The 20,245-nt window shown below is 50.2% G+C and overlaps 1 protein-coding gene across 1 annotated transcript in view; it reads right to left on the reverse strand.

Moving 5' to 3' along the window:
- The window catches only part of RAB40C (RAB40C, member RAS oncogene family), a 39,565-nt gene extending 31,667 nt beyond the window's left edge, over nucleotides 1-7,898 (reverse strand). The window contains exons 1-2 of the mRNA XM_067306361.1: nucleotides 7,819-7,898; nucleotides 6,916-7,292 (exon numbers count right to left, since the gene is read on the reverse strand). Coding sequence (XP_067162462.1) covers nucleotides 6,916-7,069 — 154 coding nt within the window. The 5' untranslated portion in view covers nucleotides 7,070-7,292; nucleotides 7,819-7,898. The remainder of the gene's footprint in view (nucleotides 1-6,915; nucleotides 7,293-7,818) is intronic.
- Nucleotides 7,899-20,245: the final 12,347 nt, after the last annotated feature.

Genomic DNA, 20,245 nt, shown 5'->3' on the forward strand with positions numbered 1-20,245 from the left:
TGCTCAGAATCCAGAAGGATTTAACCCCTAAATAAAACACCTTTAAGTTATAAGCTGCAACTAGTAAGCCCCACATCAAGCAGTGCAAAAGTTTCAATATGGTATATTAGGAACTATTTTTCATGGGAAGGATTAAGAAATAAACAAGGGAGAAATAAGAGATGCTGGAGTTGTTTCTGATCCAAAGTTTGCTCTGATCAGATGAGAATTTTGTCTCCCTGATGACATGGGAGCAAACATCCCTGAAGCACACTGATGCAAGTGCTGGCAGACACAGGGAATTATTGTAATAATCATTCTCCTCTTTTCAAGCTATTGAAAGAGGAAATTCCTAGTAGCATGCCCAGTGCCGCTTGGCTGAAGCATTCCCCGTAGATTAATTCTGCAGCCACTAAGGGAACATGATGGCAAGGCTTCATTTGGAACATTTTGCCTCAATCCACCCTGCATCAGAGTACTAAAACCTCAAAATAAAACACTGTTTCAATTAATGCAGAGCCATGCCAGAAAACAAGCAGCAGTTTCCATTGGCGTGCAGCATCTGAAACAGCTGGCCAGCCCAATGGGACAGCTCACAACTGCGACCGATACGGAAAATCATCCTCTGTCAAGACACCGTGAACACACCCAACAGCACACAGCCAGGCCAGGATGAGGAAGAAAGAGAGGCAGCATCAGGATCAATTTTCCCTCCCCTCTGACGCCAGAGAAAGCCTTGACATAGCACAGCAGTCCAAAGGCGAGTTGTCATTAGGAATCCAAAGGCCATGCTGCAGCACTGCTTGACATCCGTAGCTGTGTCCTCTCTGCCTAAAAGGTGCCACTACATCAGTACTGCCCCAGCAGAAGACCAGACTGAAGACAGGTATGCCCAGCAACGATTTATTTCATGCTTGAGAAGGGAAGGTGAGATGCTGTCGGGTATTTCAAAAGGAGAAAGAAGTCCTTTCCTCACAAAACTGGCAGAAGTTTAAAATAGAACTGCTTGTTGGCTTTTTTTTTTTTTTAAACAAATTTTAAAAAAGGGCTTGAAGAAAGTAAATCAGCGATGGCAAAAAACACAGCAGTGGCACTTCTAAAATACAGCAGGAACTCTAGCCAAACACGGCAGCAAATTCAGAGCCAGTAGGTGAGGAGTCAGAGGAGAAATGGGAGACTGCGTCTCCCTGGTAGATCTTGGAAACTTGAGAGGCAAAGAACAGAAGTGCAGAAGATCAAGAGAACTCCCTCTCTTACTACCTCCTTGTTAGTGAGGAAAGGGAAGACAAGACAACAATTCCCCTTTTCTCTATCATTGTGCGCACTGGTTGTGGTAAAATAAGTCTCTGGGTTAGTGAGTGACTACCTTGAAGACTACTACAAAGCAAAGCTAAACAGTTTCCCAGGTGACATTTCTGGATGCATGCTGGTGACTGAGCGATTAGACCGCACTCTAGACAAGGAGGTATAAGAGGACATATGGAGAAAGTATTTGCTGTAGAGATTGATTTGAAATGGCCAGTAAAGGGAACTTCAAATTTAGGCAACTGCACAGAAACAGTCAGAGGAAAAGACATCCAGAGACATGGGTCATACGAGAAAACATTCTGGTAATTAAAATAGCAACTATGAGGTTCCTAGGCAAACAGCACTGGTTTGGAGGGTCTGAGCAGTGTCTTCAGCTGTTCTTTTAATGCTGTTTCTCACTGGCTGTCTGACCAGGGAAAGGACACCAAGTTACATGGCCCTAGATCTTGATTCTGGGAACGAAGAGTTTCAGCTAAGCACAAATACTGAGGAGCAGCATTGTGCTAGAGAAGTGACAGAAATACGGGTCTGCAAAGAAGTACCTATAGCTCCTGCCCAAAAGCTGAATTCCTTGCCTACATATTACCAAGAAGAGGTCTTGGGAAAGACTCAAAACAGTCTTTATCTGAACAATAAAACCTGTGAGTAGCTATGGTAATTAAGCATTTAAGTTGTCTTTTTCCTAACATTTCCTTGGATCAGTTAATAACGGAGAACCGAGAAACTGAGATTTTCTTCAGTGAGTGAATACAGTGTCCCTGACATGGTAACAGAACACCTAGGAATGGGGCTTTAATAAAGATACTAAGTCCCAGCTAAGGGATTATGTTGAAACTAGTTGTGAGGAGGTCACTGCAGAAGGGCTGGTCACCACACTCCTACAGCAGAACAACATTCAGTTCAGCTTTCCTATGCTCCTTGAAAAGCTGAAAGAAGGAGATCGGAGTGCAGACATCAAACTTCCTCCTTATGACGCTCTTAACACAAGCCGAGGGCAGGAAAACAAACAAACAAACAAAAAACCCTTCTAAACAAAGCTACTTGTTTGGAAACACGTTCTATTCTTTCCTTAGCACATGTTCCTCCTTTCTTACAGAAAGAGCAGTAGGTGAAGGGGAGGACTCTTCCATAGGAGAATGTGTGATAATCACAAAAAGCACATTACATTCATGTCCTCGTAGTGAAAGAAGCCCAGACCCTATTTCTGGTGCATGCTGAGCAGCTTATCATATGGCAGTAATGGCATTTGTGCCCGTCAAGCATTCTTGTATAAGGAGGCCTCCACATGACTCATTCAGTGGTGATGCAGTATAGAACAGAGCAGGTTTCTCAAGCAAGCCAAAAAACAAGCTAAACAAGATTTTTTTCAGTGTAAGCATATGAATAATTAGATATTCCAGAGAGGCTCTATGACACAGTATTGACAAAGTGATAGGTCCTCCTGTGGAGAACACAAGGTGGTTCCTCATCTGAGCACAAACACAACTCCTATTTTCATGTGTAGCTCTGCCACATCTACTTGTCCAAAAACCTGCAGAGCTCTGCAAGCAGAAGAATTTCAGTCCTGCTTCAGTATCTGGGGAAGGATAAAGACAGAATGCAAGTGGGCAATTTAAGCACTTAAGTGGCAAGTGATCTGTGTAGTTGACTTGCAGCCACAAGTAAGGAGCACAGTTTTGCTTCAAGTCAGCTATTCCATCACAGCTCAAATTACAGGGGCTAGAATAACCTTCCACTGTACCTTGGGAGAAAGAGTGCACACAGAGAAGAAAAAGCATTCTGGGGTCTCAAGGGAAAGGCAAGCTTTTTGGTTCTCAGTGAAGTCCTCTAGCTGTCAAGAGTAATGGTGGTACTCTGAAAGGGAATGGCAGCCTGCCTCCTCAACAGGAGATTTCAGGGGTGGGGAAGAAGGGTGAAAGTTGGGAAGAAGGATGACACTGGAAGCCCAGAAGAAAGAAATTATAATGTTCTCTCCCCAAACGCTGCACTTTTCCCAGAACATTAGTAAGAAGGTTTACTTCAGGGACTTTTGAACCTGGCCAAGACAAAGCAAAACGCAAGTCAAACTTGGTTACAAACCTTCCCAGGGGCTGAGTTCTGGGTACTAACAACAGTTTCCTTTAGATCTCATGTAAAGCAGGGAGGGGGAGCCAATGTCCAGCATCACGGCACAAACAACACTCCCAGGGAGCAGATTCTGCTCTTCACAGGGAGCACACTCTGCCTGATATTCCTTGGGGACTGATATATTCATTAACTTGAACATGAACCTAATGAAAAACACACAGGTGACAACTGGACCTAAATCCTGAATCAAACAGCCACTTCGAAGTTACCAAGAAGTTCTGTATCCAAAGCCTTTGCAGTACTCAATTTTTCTGCTTGAATGGACAAGTGTATTACTCCAAGCCACACACAAACCAACAACACAAATAGCTATCCAGAGCTAGGATTAAAATTGACTCATATTGCAAAGGCCAACAACATCCAGCAAGTAAAAACTGTCTCTGCTTATATGAACCAGATTTATTTTCAACAGTGATTAAAAAAAAAAAGGGGGGGGGGGGACGACATTGCTAAGGTCTTGCTATACACAATAGGAACTGCACTTTTAAGAAGTGTCTAATTTAATATGAGATGCCAAGCTATAAGGCTGTGTTGAAAAGTGATGTTTTGGCTAAAGGATCCTCAATAATAATGAAGAGAAGTTACTATGATGCTCCGATATATAAAAAAAAAGAAAGAATATATTGTGTCCAAGGCTTTCAGAAACTGGACATAAGAAAGCATAGGCTGCCTGCTCTTCTAAAGAACTCTAAAGAGCTTCTAAAGAGCTCTAAGTTCACAAAAGAGATGCTGACAGAAATAGGGTTTCCTTATCTCTTAGCTGTCTACTTTCCCCTGACAGATCTGCAGAGAAGAAAGAACCCCTCAAACTCTTTACTGGATACCAGGTATATGACAGATGAGCAGCAGCAATAATACAGAGCTTAATTTATAAAAAAGTTTCACTTCTAAAGTTAAGTCTTTCAGAAGAAAAGAAATAAACTATTAGAACTGAAAGGAGAATCTATTTCACACTACATTTCAAAAGCCTGTGTTAAAAGTTATCCTTGGCCAACACAGTAAAAACAGCAGACTCCCAAAGAGACAAAATGCATGGGCACAATTACTCTACCCCTTCCCTTCCAGAAGTTAGGGACTAGGGAAACCGCTTGATATGAGAGATGTCCTAACCACAAAATAAATCTAAAGCATATTTCATTTTGCACTGATAATGGCAAGATCTGTTTTCTGGACAGATTGAATAAGCAATGCATGATACAACATTTGTTTCAAACTGGGGCATGGGGGTGGGAGGGGATGATGATGAGGGTGTACTTGGAAGTATGAGATTTACAAAATAGCCTCTACATAACACCCTTTTGTAGTTTCAGGACAGCATTAGGTACACATCAAAAAGTTTAGACAGAGGGAATCAGAGGTTTTGGAAGCCTGCAACAGAATATCAAGCCTTTCACCTCTCTGGATCACAGGTTCAAAGCTAGGCCATTACAGAGCAAGACAGCTCTTTGGGTAGTGCTCACAGAGCCCTTAATAATCTTACTTCAGCTTGTAGCTGACAAGCGCTCACATCACAAGAAACTATAGTACCTCAGCAAGCTCCTTCAGCCAGGAGGCCAAGCATTAAATGTTCACAAAGTTTAAGTATCTTCATACCAAGGGATGGTCTCGCCAGGGCACAGCTAAAGCATGCTGGCAGAGATGCTTGCACTGCCAGTACTTATATCCCAGCTATTCCAGAGACAGAGGAAATTTGATTGCCAAGGCTGTCAAGAATATCGGCAGTATCAAATTCACTCAGATTGCAAAGCTGTTCAACCTGATTATCCAAAAAGCATACAGTTCAGCAGAAGCAACAGAAGTAGAGAATACCAAAGCATATATTATTATGAAAAAACAATATCTGACTGTATAAAAATCACTACAGAAAAATGGGTTCCACTGCCTACAGAAGAGAGGGGAAGGTTTTAAATATACTAGTTTACTGATATTTCTTTTTCTAGAAAAAGATGGTGGTATTTTCTTGTTATAAAATAGTGCGTGCAGAGACAAAACTTTTTTAGTTATAGAGAGAGGGAAAAAAAAAATCACAGTTCTTTGGTTTTGTACCATCATATGCACACTTTTTTCTCTCATACCTATTATTTCACAACTTGTTTCTAAACAATGGTCAGAACCATTTCTATTAGAAGACAATTCCAACTCAAAACAACCACCCCTGTTAATAGTCTTCATCTGGTTTTGTTTAGTAAATATTTATCCCAAGGAGCAATTCTATAGCTCCCAACTGAGGCAAGTTCTTCAGAGATACAAGGTCTCTTCAGGGAAGCTCAGAAGTGTCAAGCATCTCCTCCAAGGTAAACCACACAAGCTCAGCCAGACATCCAAACAGATGAATGATACCACAGTCTTCTAGTTCCAGAATTTGCTACTACAATTTCACAACTATCCTGACTTTTCTGAGTCACTGCTTCCCCATAAATATCTGCAGATCAGGTGTGCTCTTGCATCAGTTCTTAAAATGATGGTAATAGTTCTGAGGACTATTATACAGTTAGGAATCAAGCCACACTGCTCCTTTAGACTCTAAATTCAGCCAGCTTCAACCCAAAGTGTCCAGAAGCACCCGATTACCTCAGACTCGATTATCTCACATGAAAGAAAATACTAACTGTTCCAGCCCTCAGGTTGGTTCTGGTGAGGATGCAGGACCTGAATTAGATCGCTTCCGTCAAGCCCTTGGGGCCATTATTTTGCATTGAAGATGGCGAAATCTATGACAGATTGAAAATCACCCCAGGACTTGTACCATGCCAGGCAATGTTACATTTTAACTGCAGCGAAGGGATGCAGGAAATAGCACAGCGTCACTCCTTGGCTCTTAATTATAGTCTTGTGACACTATAGTTAATGGTCTGTCATGGGCTCCATTATACACCCTGACGTTTGCAGGAGGCAGACAGATGAGCCTGTGCTCTCAGTACCCAAGTACCAAGTCATAACAGCTTTAGTCTGGAAATAATGTTACTGTTCTTTTGTTACAGTACTTCCTTTTAGTACCATTCAATCCTTGCATTAACCCCTGCCGTGATGGTGGAAAATAAGATTTGTCTCTTTAAGTAGGATGCACAAGCAGAACTATGTTTGGTAATGGTTCAGCCACGCTTCAGGATTTGCATGTCTTGTGATTACATCAGATGCCAATTTCTTTAGCATCTCTCTAGTCAGAGCCTCCAGGAGGCCCTTGTGATTTTAAGGAACAGTCAGCACCTTTCCACTACCATGAACACAAGCCCTGATGAACTGCATTATGTTTTCAGTTAAAAAAACAAAACAAAAAAATCCCCAAAAAACAACACACAAAACAAAACACCACAACCCTTCCCTCCCCCAAATTGACTTATTTATTGACAATGACAGAGTTCCCTTCCTCTATAAGTTAAAAGACTTCAGAGCCGCAGTTCAGTAACAACTGTGAAAACACAGATCATTCACCTTCTCTATAGCTAGCTGTAATGTCACAGGATAGAAGCTTTCTCCCACCGCCCCTTCCAAAATCCTTACCATTGCTGTAGGCATAAGGGGATTCTGATGCTCCATCTTGAAGGCTCTCCAGGATTTCTCCTTTTCCAACATCACTGTCTCCTACCAACAAGAACTTGAGCAGATAATCATAGCTCTTCACAGGGCTTCCCTGGGTTCCCATTCTCCCTCTCATTAGTGAAGAGGCACAAACCGCATACTAAACACGCAGCCAGATTGAAAGGAGCTCCAGTTCCAACTTCCAAGCTTTTAAAGATGACTGTATGAGAATGATTATTTCTCTCCCCCTTTCAAAGGGGGGGCAGAAAAGGAAAGAGAAGAAGGAGCCGGTCTCAGAACGAGCCCTCCATCTTCCCCACCTTGCCTCTAATCTTCTCTGCCAAGATATGCTCAGATACCTGGAGGAAAGAGCAGAGAGGGAGAGAAAAAAAAATAAAAAAAAATCCTAGTTCCTTCACCCGTGATTAGCATCTTATTAATTAAGCAAGCACTCTCTCCAGCTGCTGACAAAGAAATCGCACTCGATTCTCCTCAAGGCCGCGAAGTCCTAACGGCGGGTCCCAGCGCGGAGCCCGGCACCCGCCGGCCCTGCGGCGGACGACACGGCCCGGCAGCGGCCCGCCGCCCCGCGGGAGCCGCCCCCACGCCGGGCCTCCCGCGAGCCGCCCCACGGCGCGGCCGGGGGCCCGGGCCCGGCCGCCAGGCGCCGCGGGCCTGCCCTGCTCTGCCCGGCCCGGCCCTGCCCGCCCCCGCCTGCCCCCGGGCCCGGGCCCGCCGCCTCCCCCGGGCGAGATTCAGCCCCGCCAGCGGCGGCCCGGCCCCAGCGCGCCCCCGCCTCGCCACGGGGCCCGGCCCGGCCCGGCCCGGCGCCCCCTCCCGCGGCCGGCGGAGGCCCGAGCGGCGGGTGGCCGCCGCAGCACTCACCTCGCGGCCGGGGCGCGCCCCGGGGCCGCGGCAGCTCCGCCGCCAGCACGGCCGCACCTCCGGCGCGCCACCTCCGCCCGGCGCCGCCGCGCAGCGCCCGCGCCGGCCGAGGGTGAGGCCGAGGCGAGCGCCCCGCTAGGCTCCCGCCGCCATAGGCTCGCCGCCGCGTCCGTCACCGCCGGCGCCGCCCCGCCACGCCCACTCCCGCGTTTCTCCTCGCCCCTCCCACCCTCTTCTGGCCCATCAGAAGCCGCGGCCGGAAGAGGGGGGCGGGACTGGGAGGCTACGCCCACCGGTCGTCTGCGCGAGGCCCTGAAAGGCGAAGACTACAGGTTCCGGCGTGCCTTGCGAGGCGCGGCCGCGGCCGCTCGGGAGGTGCCGGAGCAGGGCATGCCGGGATTGGGAGTCGGGAGGGGGGTCCGCTTGCGGAGCGCGTGTGGGGCGGGGGAAGCAGGGAGCGCAGGCCGGGTGTGGGGCAGGGGGAGGCCTTCAGGGAGGCCGGCGGGCAGGGGACGGGAGCAGGGAGAAGCAGGCCGGGTGTGGGGCAGGGGGAGGCCTTCAGGGAGGCCGGCGGGCAGGGGACAGGAGCAGGGAGAAGCAGGCCGGGTGTGGGGCAGGGGGTGTGGGGAAGGAGCAGGGGGAGGCTGGCAGGAAGGCGGGCCGGCATGGGGGCAGACAAGGTGTGGGGCAGGGGGAGGCCAACGGAGGGCAGGCTGGACGTGGGGTAGGCTGGGGGGCAGGCCGGAGGGGGAGCAGCCGGCGGGGACCCCCAGCCTCCTGGTGCTGCTCCAGCGTGGATCAGGCCCTCCAGCTCGCACGAGGGTGCCTGAAGTGCATCAGCATACCAGGCTGCAGCTTCTGCGTGGTATTTTGAAATGCCTTTGCAGAGAGGGTCGTACACAAGTCTGCCCCAGAGCAGAGTGTAGGAGAGAAGAAAGACCGCAGTAATTTAACAGTCAGGCTCCCCAGACCAAAGGGGAAAAGAGAAAAGCAAATTAATTTTTTATCTTGGGCTCTGATTCACCTAGGCTCTTAAGGATGTGTTTAAAGTCAGGCATATCATTAAGGGCTTTACTGGATTAGGCTCTCAGTGTGAAGATGAGAGGAGGAACTAGCGCAGAGCAAGTGTGATCCATCCCAGCCATATGTCACTGAGAAAGGGGAGCCATGTCCAGGTGGGAAGGACCATGTGGGGCCTGATCCAGGGCTGGCAGAGCCAGAGGGACTCTTGCCAGTGGCTGCTGCAAGCTCTGGACTCGATGCAGCTTTTAACATGCTGTACTCGTTCCAGCCCATGCCATGGGACAGATAGTGATGCTGCAGGCCTGACTCGGCCCTGCGCAGTCCTGTTGCCCTCTGGACAAGTGCTTTGCTGTGTAATGGGGTGCAAGCTGGCAGTGTTCCCATATTGACAAGCCAGGAAAAACGCCAAGCTGGTGAGTCTTCCCCTGAGCTAGCATGTGGCCCAGTAACAACGTCACCAACTCTGGCAAACAAGGGTGATGCTGGGCTAGGGCAGGGCCATTACACCCAGCTTCAGGCAGGGTCTTAGGGGAGAACAAAGATGCAAGTAATGAGCCAGCAGTGGGGAAGGCTTGGGGAGAACTGATCATGGACAGCAAATGCCCAGAAAGTGATGAGGCTGAAGAAATGACAGCCTGTTTACACAAGGCAATGACTTAACAGCTGGGGCAGTGGAAAACAAGGGCAAAAGTGTACCTGTTCTTGGTGTCGCAGAGAGGTGGGACATTCAAGTAAAGGATACTGTAAACCAGAAAACAGACCATCTGCTTTAGTAAGATCTAACCACTAGGTCAGCCAGCTGTCACGTGAAACCTTTAGCCTTCAGTTGCAGCTCTGTAGGCCGGCTTGCAAAGGTGTGCTAAGTCAGGGAAGCTGTGCTTTGCTTTCAGAAAGGCGGTTCCTGACAGACGGCCTGCCCACCCTGTGAGCTGAGCAGCCTGAGAGGCTTGGGATTAAAAATCCGTTGTGACGGAGGATAGCCTGAAAAAGAAATCAAATTGTACAGACTGACTGAGTACTATGTTGATCTCCCAAGGCAGTACTACCAGTGATCCGGAGGGAAAGGAAGGATTCATGTGTTTGAGAATGATCTCGGTTCCAAGAGGAATTACACTAAGGCCCTAAACCGGGGGGGTGGGGGGAGGGTCTCATTGTGGTTACTTCTGTGCTCCAGCCTGCAGCTCATCTATAGGGTTGTTGGGCAGTCACCAGGCAAACCCCACCATTAACTGGACTGTAGGTATCTGAGGGAGTGAATTCACCCTCCTGCCACCAGCAGGGATGGGAACATCCTACAGCCCTGTTTCAAAGCCACATTCTTTTCCTGTCTTTTTTCTTTCCTGGCTCATCTCATCTGCATTTCAATACCAGATAGGTCCTCTGGGCTGTGGCTATCTCAGAGCAGCACTGGTGTCTGCACTCAAACACCTTGACCATGGGGCACCCCAACTGTGGGGCACGCCAGCATCTGCTCAGCTTGGCTTGCTTTGCAAAGGAGACTTGCAGGAGTGGGTACCCAGCTTGTTCCTCCCCTTCTAGGGGGCTGAGGACCCCTTGGCTATCATACTGTAAGCACTCTGGGCTGTGAGGACCCTCTGACCCCCAAGAAGTGGGGCACGGATGGGATGTCACAGCGTTATTGCCTGCCCAGGCTGTGAGGGGCCACTGTGGTGGGAAGGAGGGCTGGAGGCCCCAGAAGATCCTGGTGTCTGGCTGTCCCTTGCAAGCCTCACTGAGGTAGCCCTGTGTCAAACAATGGATCTTGGCTAATCTTTTTAGAGCCAGCCAGCCCGCTAATTAGCTTCCCAGCCTGGCTGCCTTGCTGCATGTAACAATTAATGCCATTTAAAATGACACCCCACCCCCACCCCCAATTTCCCTACTCCTAGAGGAGTGAGTGGGCCTTGAACCCGCAAGCACCGGGGAAGCTCATCTGTATTCCAAGCAGGCTGCTGGCTCCCTCCACTCCTGCCCCACAACCCACACATTCATCTCCTCCTTTGCGGAGTTTCCAGTGGTTCTGAGTGCTGGAGATCTCCAGAAAACATGGCTGCATTAAACCACCTCCTCTTTTAGGGAGTTTCCAGTGATTCTGAGTGCTGGAGATCTCCAGAAAACACTGCTGCATTAAACCAAATTAGCATTTGGGGTCAACCCTATAGATTTCCAGGAGCAGAGGGCGCACTGAGATGCAGAGTTGTTGCAGTAAGGCCAGGACTGCATTCGGCTGGGAACGTTTCCTGGCTATGGGCTGCAGGTTCCTGGCGCTGCTGCAGGGTCACAGGGTCTGAGAGGTTTCTTCCTGACATACGTACGCACACACCTGTGCATATAGGCAGGGTCTGGCTGCCCACAGCTCAGAGCGGGGCTCAACAGCACCCAGTCAACACAGCCTCTCCGACTCCCCCTTTCCCCCAAATCTCTTTTACCTCCATGGGTCATTTCTAACCGAATGTGAAAGCAAAGATGCTGTAAGAGGGGACATTCCTACCTTTTTCAAGAAAATCCGTAATTGGAAGGAGGGGATAGAGCACATCTGTACCTCTGCTAAGGGTAAGGCATGAACTGAACTTCTATTAGTCTTCAGAGCATCAGCTCTCATTCCCACATCCCGCTAACCCTGTTAGTGCCACTGCTTATTTTCTGAAGCATGCTCACATTGATCTCTGAAATCCCCCTGGATGGATGGGGGGATGAATAGATGAGGAGGAACGTGGGATGGATGGAGGACTGGCAGTGGAGGGTTGGATGACTGGGGAGGAAGATAGGATTGATGGGGGGCTGGGGATGGAGGGCTGGATGGCCAGGGAGGAGTGGCAGTTAGGCTGCTGCTTCTCTGTGGGAGGATCTGGCAACAGGGAGAAGGAGACTGTAGCAGCCTTGGGGCAAGGCCCGGAACCACCTGGTGACCCTGTTAGCACAAGCCCACTGGCCCAGGGATGCTTGCAGTGAGCGGGCTGGGCAGATGCTGCTGGGCCCCTGGAACTGCCTACATTGCTGTTGGCCACTGGCACTATCCGAGAGGGATGGAGAGAGGAGGAAAAACCACCCCAACCTGAACACCACAACAATCCAGTTGCCGCAAGCCAGCTCCACCAGAGCCAGCCAGGCTGGTGCAGCAGAGCCTGTGCCTGACTCCTCATGGCTGCTTGTCTCCATTGCATGCCCTCCGCTGAGGCTGCAACACCTCCCCGCCTAGCTGCCCTGTGGGAGTATCTTCAGAAACACGGAGACAAGGAGGGATTATATTATATCAGATGCCAGCAGGAGGGACTGTAAAGGTGGCCTGCAGCTCAGCACACCGCTGAAGCGGGGCGTAGCTTTTTCCCCAGCACATGACAGACAGCGTGGTCCTTTACTATGAACTAGATGACCCTCCAGTGTCAGGCTCTTTCACTCGACCTCCTTGCCAAATTGCTTGGGAAATGGCTGCCCAGGGGCAGAGGAAGTCCTACCAGGAGGGTTAAAGGTGGTCCTGTCCCGACACTGGGCAGCAGGTCCCTGCAAGCTGTCCTGACGCTGGTGCTGATGGGAGGCAGCTGCTGTGTCTGGGTGCTTGGAGAGACTGAGAGCACTCACAAAGCTGCTGGCAGCACCTTAATTTTGGGCCTGTGTGCTGTCTCCCTCCTTGCTGACCTACACCATTCTCCAAGCAGGCAAGGAGAGCAGGGGAAGTACCACAGTCATGGATAAACATTGCCAAAGGCACTCCAGGGGAAGATCCTCCTTGCTGCTGGAAGCAGCTTTGGGCCAGCGTTACTGCAGGTCCTGGAACAGGAAAGCCCTTAGGACTGACCTGGGATTACTACACCCTTAAAGATGGGCTCACGTATGTTTTCCTGACTTGGGCCCATGAGGCGCTCCTTCCAGAGGGGCTGGAGCGCAGCCCCTGGCTCCCCAGCCATCCTTTGGCACAGGCCTGGGAGGTCGTGGAGTGCCCCAGCCCCATGAGTGGCACTGTGGATGCCCTTGCACCTAGCAGAGCTGGGCTGAACCACTGGCCTCACCCATGGGCATCACCAGGGCCGCTGAGGTGGAAGCATGGTGAGAGCCTGGCCCAGGGGATTTGGGACTACGATTAGCTTGGCTCTGAACCTTTTCTGGGCTGGGGGGGGGGGGGGGGGGCATGTCGTTCCCACTGGGCTTGTGCAGGGGAGTTGCGGGAAGCCAGCAAGTGGTTTAGCTCCATCCTTATGAAAAGAGTACGTCCACCCCCGCCCATGCTTGGCCAGCTTGGGGCAAAAGCGGTGCTGGGCTACTGGGGTGACAAGGACAAGTATGCAGAGCCTCAGAGACACCCACTACCCAGCCCTGTGGTGCTCCAGTGATCTTGGCCTTTGCTGTGACCTTTTAGCTTTTAGGGCCCCATGGGGCGTAAGGCAGGCGCTGTAGCGCAGCAGTGCGGCCTCCAGCCTCAGCAGCTGAAGTTGGAGGGGAGCTGCAGACATGCAGTTCAGAACCAGTAGAGCAGCATTTTCTACCAGTGGAGCACAAGAGGACATGTTTAAGCCTGTGAAAAGCTCTGGCTTGTTCTTGATGGCTACAGGTATGTTCGCATTAACCTGTGTCAAAGCCAGAAGCGGTTGGGATGGAAAACCTCACTCTGCGGGCAAGAGGCTTCGGGAACTTGTGTGGGCCAGATCCGGCACATGAATCACCCTTCCCTCGAGTGATGAGATGGAGCGAAGGGCCTTTCCTTGCCTCTGTCTTCCTCCATCTGATGCCCCTAGGCCTCGCAGGGGGCACGCTTCAGCCCCAGCTAATCACCGTCATTTCTCCCCACTGAGGCTGCAGGGAGGGGGGCCGAGGGGAGGGGAGGTGCATGGCCTGGGCTGGGAGGGAGGCCTGCAGGACCCACGTAGCGAGCTGCCAGCTCCCTTCAGCCCTGCTTCCCTCCAGGGTCAGGCAGAGAACCTGTTCGTGCTGACTGAGGGCTCCCCCACTGCTAGCGCTTTGGTGCCGTCTCTGGGCTGGTACCCTGCTTGCTGGAGGAGGTGGGGAGCTGGCTGGGAAGGGCGAAGGCTTCAGAACAGGCTGGGTTTTTGCCCAGGGGCCAGACCACTTCTAGGAAGCTTTCTTGCCCCCATCAGCCCATACACACTGGCTGCTCGGCTTGAAAACCCAGAAGGCGCCAGCGGGGCTGGAAGGTTGAGCAAGCTCAGTGGGAAGCAGAGGTGAGTATCTGGGTTGTGCGATGCGTCTTACAAGGGGCATGAGTCAGTGATGCAGTGTGGGCAATAAACTCACTGCCTGGCATGCATTCCCAAGCATTAACCTGGCCTGCCTAAAACTCAGGAACTGCAAATGCTGCTGCATCTCAGGCCAGGGCCACACAGGTGCTTCCCCTGACCCCCAGCCCCAGGCACAGAGGTGCTACCTTGCGCCGCTTCCCTCCATCCAGCATCAGGGGCCAGCTTTGAATTCCTTCCCAGCTGCCTCGCACTGGGAGGACACCAGCATCCATCATATCCTTCCATGCCCTGCTACAAAGATGCTCTTGTGTAGCCCCAGTGCCCAGAACCTTCCCCTGCTCCTCCTGCGTTTGACTTTCTGAAATCCTGCCTCCTCAGGCAGTGAGAGGACCTAGCAGCCTCTTCCCCAGCCTTTCTGTCTCTCTGCTTTCTACGAGGCTCAAAACCTAATCCTGTGAGATCCTAAGATCCCTTTGTGTAACTGGTGCTGAAGATGGGCTGTGGCTTTTCAGTGCAGGATCAAGGCTTTAAAACATGAGCAGCGACAGAAGGCAATGATTCCTGGCAGGTCAGATGGTGCCCTGAGAACTTTCCTGCTGTTGTAGTTCTTGCCTTGCCCAGTGGCATGGAAAAACGCAACTGTTGGCTCAGTGGGGCTGAATGCAGCCCTCCCTTGGGCTGGTGAGTCAGCTTCTCTGATCTGCTTTCTACCAGCCTCCGTTCCTCCTTTTCTTGTTCTGCTCCCTTGCCCATGCTCCTGAAGTTGCAGCAGCAGCAAGACATTTTACTTGCATGAAATATTAATTGCTGCCCAAACCTGTCTTTAGTGCATGACTGATTCACTTTCCTCCCCTGGGGAGTGCTCTGCATTGAGGAACAGAACAGGAACAAAAAAGGCAAAAAAGGACTCTCCACCTTGCTGATGCTGACTGTCACAGCCCCTCTGTGAGCCTGCAGGCGAGCACAGGCAGTCTGGCAGGGTGAGCCTCTGACCAGCTGCCCCGTGCACAGGACCCCTTTGCCCTGGGCTGCCCAGGGCAGTCAGGACCCTGAGAGCCCGGGGCAAGGAGCCAGCAGGAACAGCTCAGCTGCCCCATCCTTTCCCCATGAGCACCACAGTTGAGACAGGTCTCATAGAGCCTGGGAGCCACTGTGGGTTGGCAGCAGCTCTGGGAAGCTGCGTCTTTTCCACCAACATGTGCAAATCTGGAGAGGCTAATCTTATCACCACAACCTCGCTGCTTAGCCACAGCATGGAGTCCCACAGGTTGTCCCTCCCCATCTGCTGCTGTCTATGCCTGCTTATCAGCAAGTGGCTGTGCAGAGGAACCCATCCCTTGCAGGCTATGCCTGTTTCCTGACACTGCTGATATGCATCAGCAAGGCATAAGCTGAAGGGAATGAATTAACTGAGCACTTTGAAGAGATGCAGCATTGGAATGCGATTGCCTAGATTTTGTGGGGGAGCTGAGGCATTGCAGAGACCCTTCCAACCTCCCCCTAGCACTGGGGTTCATCCTGGCCCTGAGAGACACACTCTGTGACTCAGGCCACAAGATGGGTTTTGCTTCAGCAGACAGACTGTCTGAGATGAAGAGGCTTGTACTCAAAATTCTGCAGGGATCGGAGAGCTGCAGACAGGGGCATGTGCCAGCCTGTGTCATGGACTCCTTTGCCAGGAACTGTCCTCCAGCCATGAGGAATGGGGACAACAAAAAGGACTCTAAAATGGGCTGAAGGAGGGTGCACCAGAACTACACAAATTGCAGCTAATAAAACCCAACAAGCCCAGCCCCACTGATCTGGCTTTACAAGAGGTTGAAGCACTGGGGACTGGCCAGTGATGATTGCATCTGTCATCAGCTGCCTGAGACAGGAAATCTGGGCACCAGATTGCCTTAGCCAAGACAAGGACTCCCTTCCCACCTTGTGCCAGCCTGCTAGAATGAGTGGCACAAATGGCTTTTGAGCTCAGTCAGGCACATGGATAGCTCTCACCATCCTGAGACCCTGGCAAGTCCAAATGTCCAGGTTGAGTGCTGTTACCTTGGGGTCAGTTTAGATATCACTGACCAGATTCTGAGACTCTGGGCTCCTCATCTAGCACCCAAACTGCACAGCGCCTCTGGCCTGCCAGCAATGTGACAGGCCCCTCCACTGCCTTGTAGCTCTCAGGACAAGGGACCCTCCTTTGATCTGACAAGAAACATTCCGAGTCTGTTCCCCTTCGGTACTGTGATTTATGTAGACGTGAGATGTTTCAAACCTACCCAGCCTGTGGTAGACAAATGATACAGCCCTTCCCGCCATGGTGTTAGGAGGCAGAAGATAAACAGGGATCAACATATGCATAGAGTGCTCCAGACTTACTGCCACTGTTCAAAAGACTTTGCAGCCTGGCATGAGGCATCTCTGCAAAAGAGGTGTAACGAGGCAGGAGGCCAGGTTTCCTGGGAGATCAATAATGCACTCCTTCATGCTAGAACGGCTCCCTTCAGAGCACAGAGCAGCTAGCAGGAGATGGTAGAAATCTGGAGTGGGGACAGGAGAGGGGATCTGCTCCTTTGATGCTCCCAGCCTGTCTCCCTCTCCACTCCTGTGACCTGTGGACTTGAGCTCATTTGTTGCCTTGGAGCCACAACATCTAAAAATCTTTGGGTGAGCTTGTTCTGACAAAGGTTTTGTTAAAATAACCTTCCTACTATCACTGAAAATGGAACTTGGGGCTGTGAAGAACCACAAAGTGGTGAGCTTTGAGCAATGACCCTAATGTGCTCCATAAAATAGCACAAAACTCTCCTACTGCTGCTGCGCCACAGAGGGTGCTGGGCCCTAGGGATCATCATTAACAGTGCTTCTCAGCTTGGGTTATCTGTATGGCAGTGGCCAAATATAGCCACCACCTTCCCCTGCCCCCTACCTCCAAAACACCCCAGGTCATCCAGCATTTACAAAAGAAAAATCAAAGAGCAGATGTCCTGCTGACTGTTATTTGGACGTGCTGCTACTGTGTTTTCCACCCCCAGCTGTTGCCAATAACCTTCTCTAGGGAGCAGTGTTATTGTAGACTAAAGACTGCAGCTAAAACTCTTGTGGAAGGATAAAGGGGCAAGGATGACAGGAAAAGCAAAAGCAGAGAGAGGGGATGGATCTGTGTGCATGCACAGCAGGCAGGATTCCAGAGGAGAAAAGTCATTCTTATATTTATTCCCCCATCAGCCCACCTGATCCAAAGCTGCAGGATCCTCAGAACGAAGAGGAGGATGGGCAGGAATCACCTCAATTCTGTCTGTCTTTTCCTTGTCTTTTTTAATCCTGTCACTCCTCCAAGACCAACCCCAGAGCCATGATTCATGGATATTCAAGTGATCTCTCATTTCCTTGGTGGGTTAGTGGAAAACAAAACAGATCCCAAACTGATGATAACCAGCACGAAAAAGAAGTAGCACAGAGAAGCAGCCCAGGGCAGTGGGGTTATATAAGAAGCTCACAACAGCATGTTGCACAAGGCCCCAGCCTCAAAGTTATTAAATGTACGGGGGAGATCCCAGCAGAGACTTTCTCTGCAGTGTGGGCACGTTGTCACATTGATGCATTCAGATGGTTACACTTGACACTAAGCAGGCCTGAAACAACGCAAGTTTACAGCTGGGTTCCCGCAGCACAGCACATGGCAGCCACAGCAATGGCCACATGTGAGCCCAAGCACTTGTGGCACTGACCTAGCAGAGAAGCACTGCAGCTGATTCTTCTGATCATCAAGGAGCAGAGCTCTCCAGATGACCAGTCCTCTGAAAACAAAGCCACGGGTTACTGAAGGGCTGCCAATAACTGCACTGTAACATGCACCATCTCCACTTGCCCTCAAAGGCCTGAGGAATGGCAGTGCCCCTGTGCCTGCTCTGATTATGGCACTCTGAAAGAGAAGGTGGATGGACTGGACACTGCTAGCCAGGCAAGATGCAGCTATGTGCAAACTGCTCGGCTGAGTTGGAAAGAAAAGAAAAAAAAGATGAATATAAGGGCGTTGACTGCTCTGATGTGAAAAGGAGCCACAAAGCAGAGGCAATCAGATCCTCTCACACATCATTCCCAAGCGTGGCTTACATTCCTGCTCAGATTGCACCGCTTAGGTGTTGCAGAGGCCTTGTGCCCCTGAGTCCTACCTCTCATGTTGAGTAGCACCATATTCCACAAACAGGCTCATGGAAAGCAAAGGAGCCCCTCACTCAAGCATGGGAGAATATAGGGCTGGAAGGACATCACCTCAACCATCTCCCTGAGGCAGGATCAGCTGGATCAGTGCTCCTCATTGCAAGAGTATCATGATTTGGCCTTTGCAGAATACTTTCAACAGGATGAATGGTGAAATACTTTGCGAGTGTGGACAGCAGAGATCAAGGAAAAGTTTGGCTGGGCCTCAGGACTGGGAACAGCAATCACTCCGACAACCAAGCAGCGCCTCCATCAGATTCACCACAGTCTCCCATGCTGGTGGCAGATGCTATTGCAGACTGCCACACAGGTGGTCATCAGGCAAGTTAAACAAGAAGGAAGACCTTAATTTTTATCCAAACATCTTTATTCTAGTGTAATCAAAATCCATTTAAATTCTGATTAAAATGTTTAATTAACCAAAAAATCCACACCTGTCAAAGACTGCCACCCCTAAACTGTCAAATACAAGCATATGTGACTGGTACATACAGAACCTGTCTGGTCCCAACCGTGCATGGACCCATTAGTACAAGCCCTGCTAGCACCTCCATTGCTCTGCCATGCATTTCTGTGTGGATAAACTGTACTGTGATGAGAGTGAGGCAAATCTGTTTACTAAGCCAGGGTTTGTTCACTGGACTGTTAAGCCAGACTGCTGCATTTTAAATCAGGGCTGTGGTGGGAAGGAAGTTACAGCTTCAAATGGCATAACAGTGGCATTTTAAAACAAACACTGTCTTTCTGCTATTGCACTTTCTACTAAAGCACTCTGTTCCTGCTTAGCACTTGGTAGTTTATGTGGAATCAATGAGAAAATGTACCAGTGCTTTTTAACTAGCCCTGCACACCAAACTTCCTCCTCATCTTTTATGTTCACAAACATACCCACACATGCACACACACTTCTAATTAAACTGCAAAAATTCCAGCACTCTTTTTTAGTATTTTATTTAAAAACAGAAGAGATTATAAGTAGGAGGTTTGATTGGAACAGCTGTTGCAAAGTTCTCATGCATTTTCCCAATGCCAGATGCTTCTTAAATAACACTATGGTTGCACGATGTACCTACAACCTCTCTCTACCCATACTGAATGCAAACTGGGCAGTGGCTCTGCTGCTTCCCAGGAGAAACCCAGGACAGGACTTCCACTTGCTTCCCAAGCCACATCACAGTCCTGTTTAGAAATGAAGGGTTTACATTCTGTTGCTTTCAGCATTTATAATTACATGTATCCTCCTGATATGCAGCTGGCTGAGACAAAAAATGGGGAGTCTGGGCATTCTTGGTTTGATGCCCAGACTCAAACGTGGATAAACATTGGAGATCAAGCTATCATCTGAATCCGAGCTGAGATTCAAGGGGCCAGAGTCTTGCAAACAACTGTTCAGACCTCCCAATGCAAAATGACTGGCCAGATGGAAAGGTGATGGGCACGCTAATCTCATCTGGGAGGGCAGATCAGCTGCTCATGTACAGTTTGGATTGTTCTCAATGTTTATCCTGCACAGTGGAATACACCCTAAAAGCTAGCTACTGAACTAGCTGGTAAGCCCTGTGGCCTTGTGTCATGTGGGTGGATCAGCTGAGATCCAGACACATCCTATCTGTATTCACAGTGCACTGCCACAGATTATGCGTGCAGAGCTTCAGAGCACCACACAAAGGCAGCTCCCAGATCCAAGCATACTTGCATGCAGCCAGCTTGGGGGTTTCTGCCCCACATCCCTCAGTGTTTCCACTTCTAGGTTTAATGCAAGCATAGTGAGCTTGGCTGGAGTGCAAACACTCTCTTGGCTACCAGATCCACAAAAGTTGGCAAAGAGCCATTCAGGCAACTGCCTCTAATGAGCAGACAACTTTCCAGAACTGCTGAGGGCTTCGATACCACCCAAAAGAAAAGGAGGTCCCTAAATACCACTGCTCAGGAACAAAGGGAACATGGGACCAGCAAATCCTTCAGATTCACTGAAGAGATGTGAATTATGATGTCTC

This window comes from Apteryx mantelli, chromosome 16 (genome assembly GCF_036417845.1).
Source record: "Apteryx mantelli isolate bAptMan1 chromosome 16, bAptMan1.hap1, whole genome shotgun sequence".
Classification (NCBI taxonomy): domain Eukaryota; kingdom Metazoa; phylum Chordata; class Aves; order Apterygiformes; family Apterygidae; genus Apteryx; species Apteryx mantelli.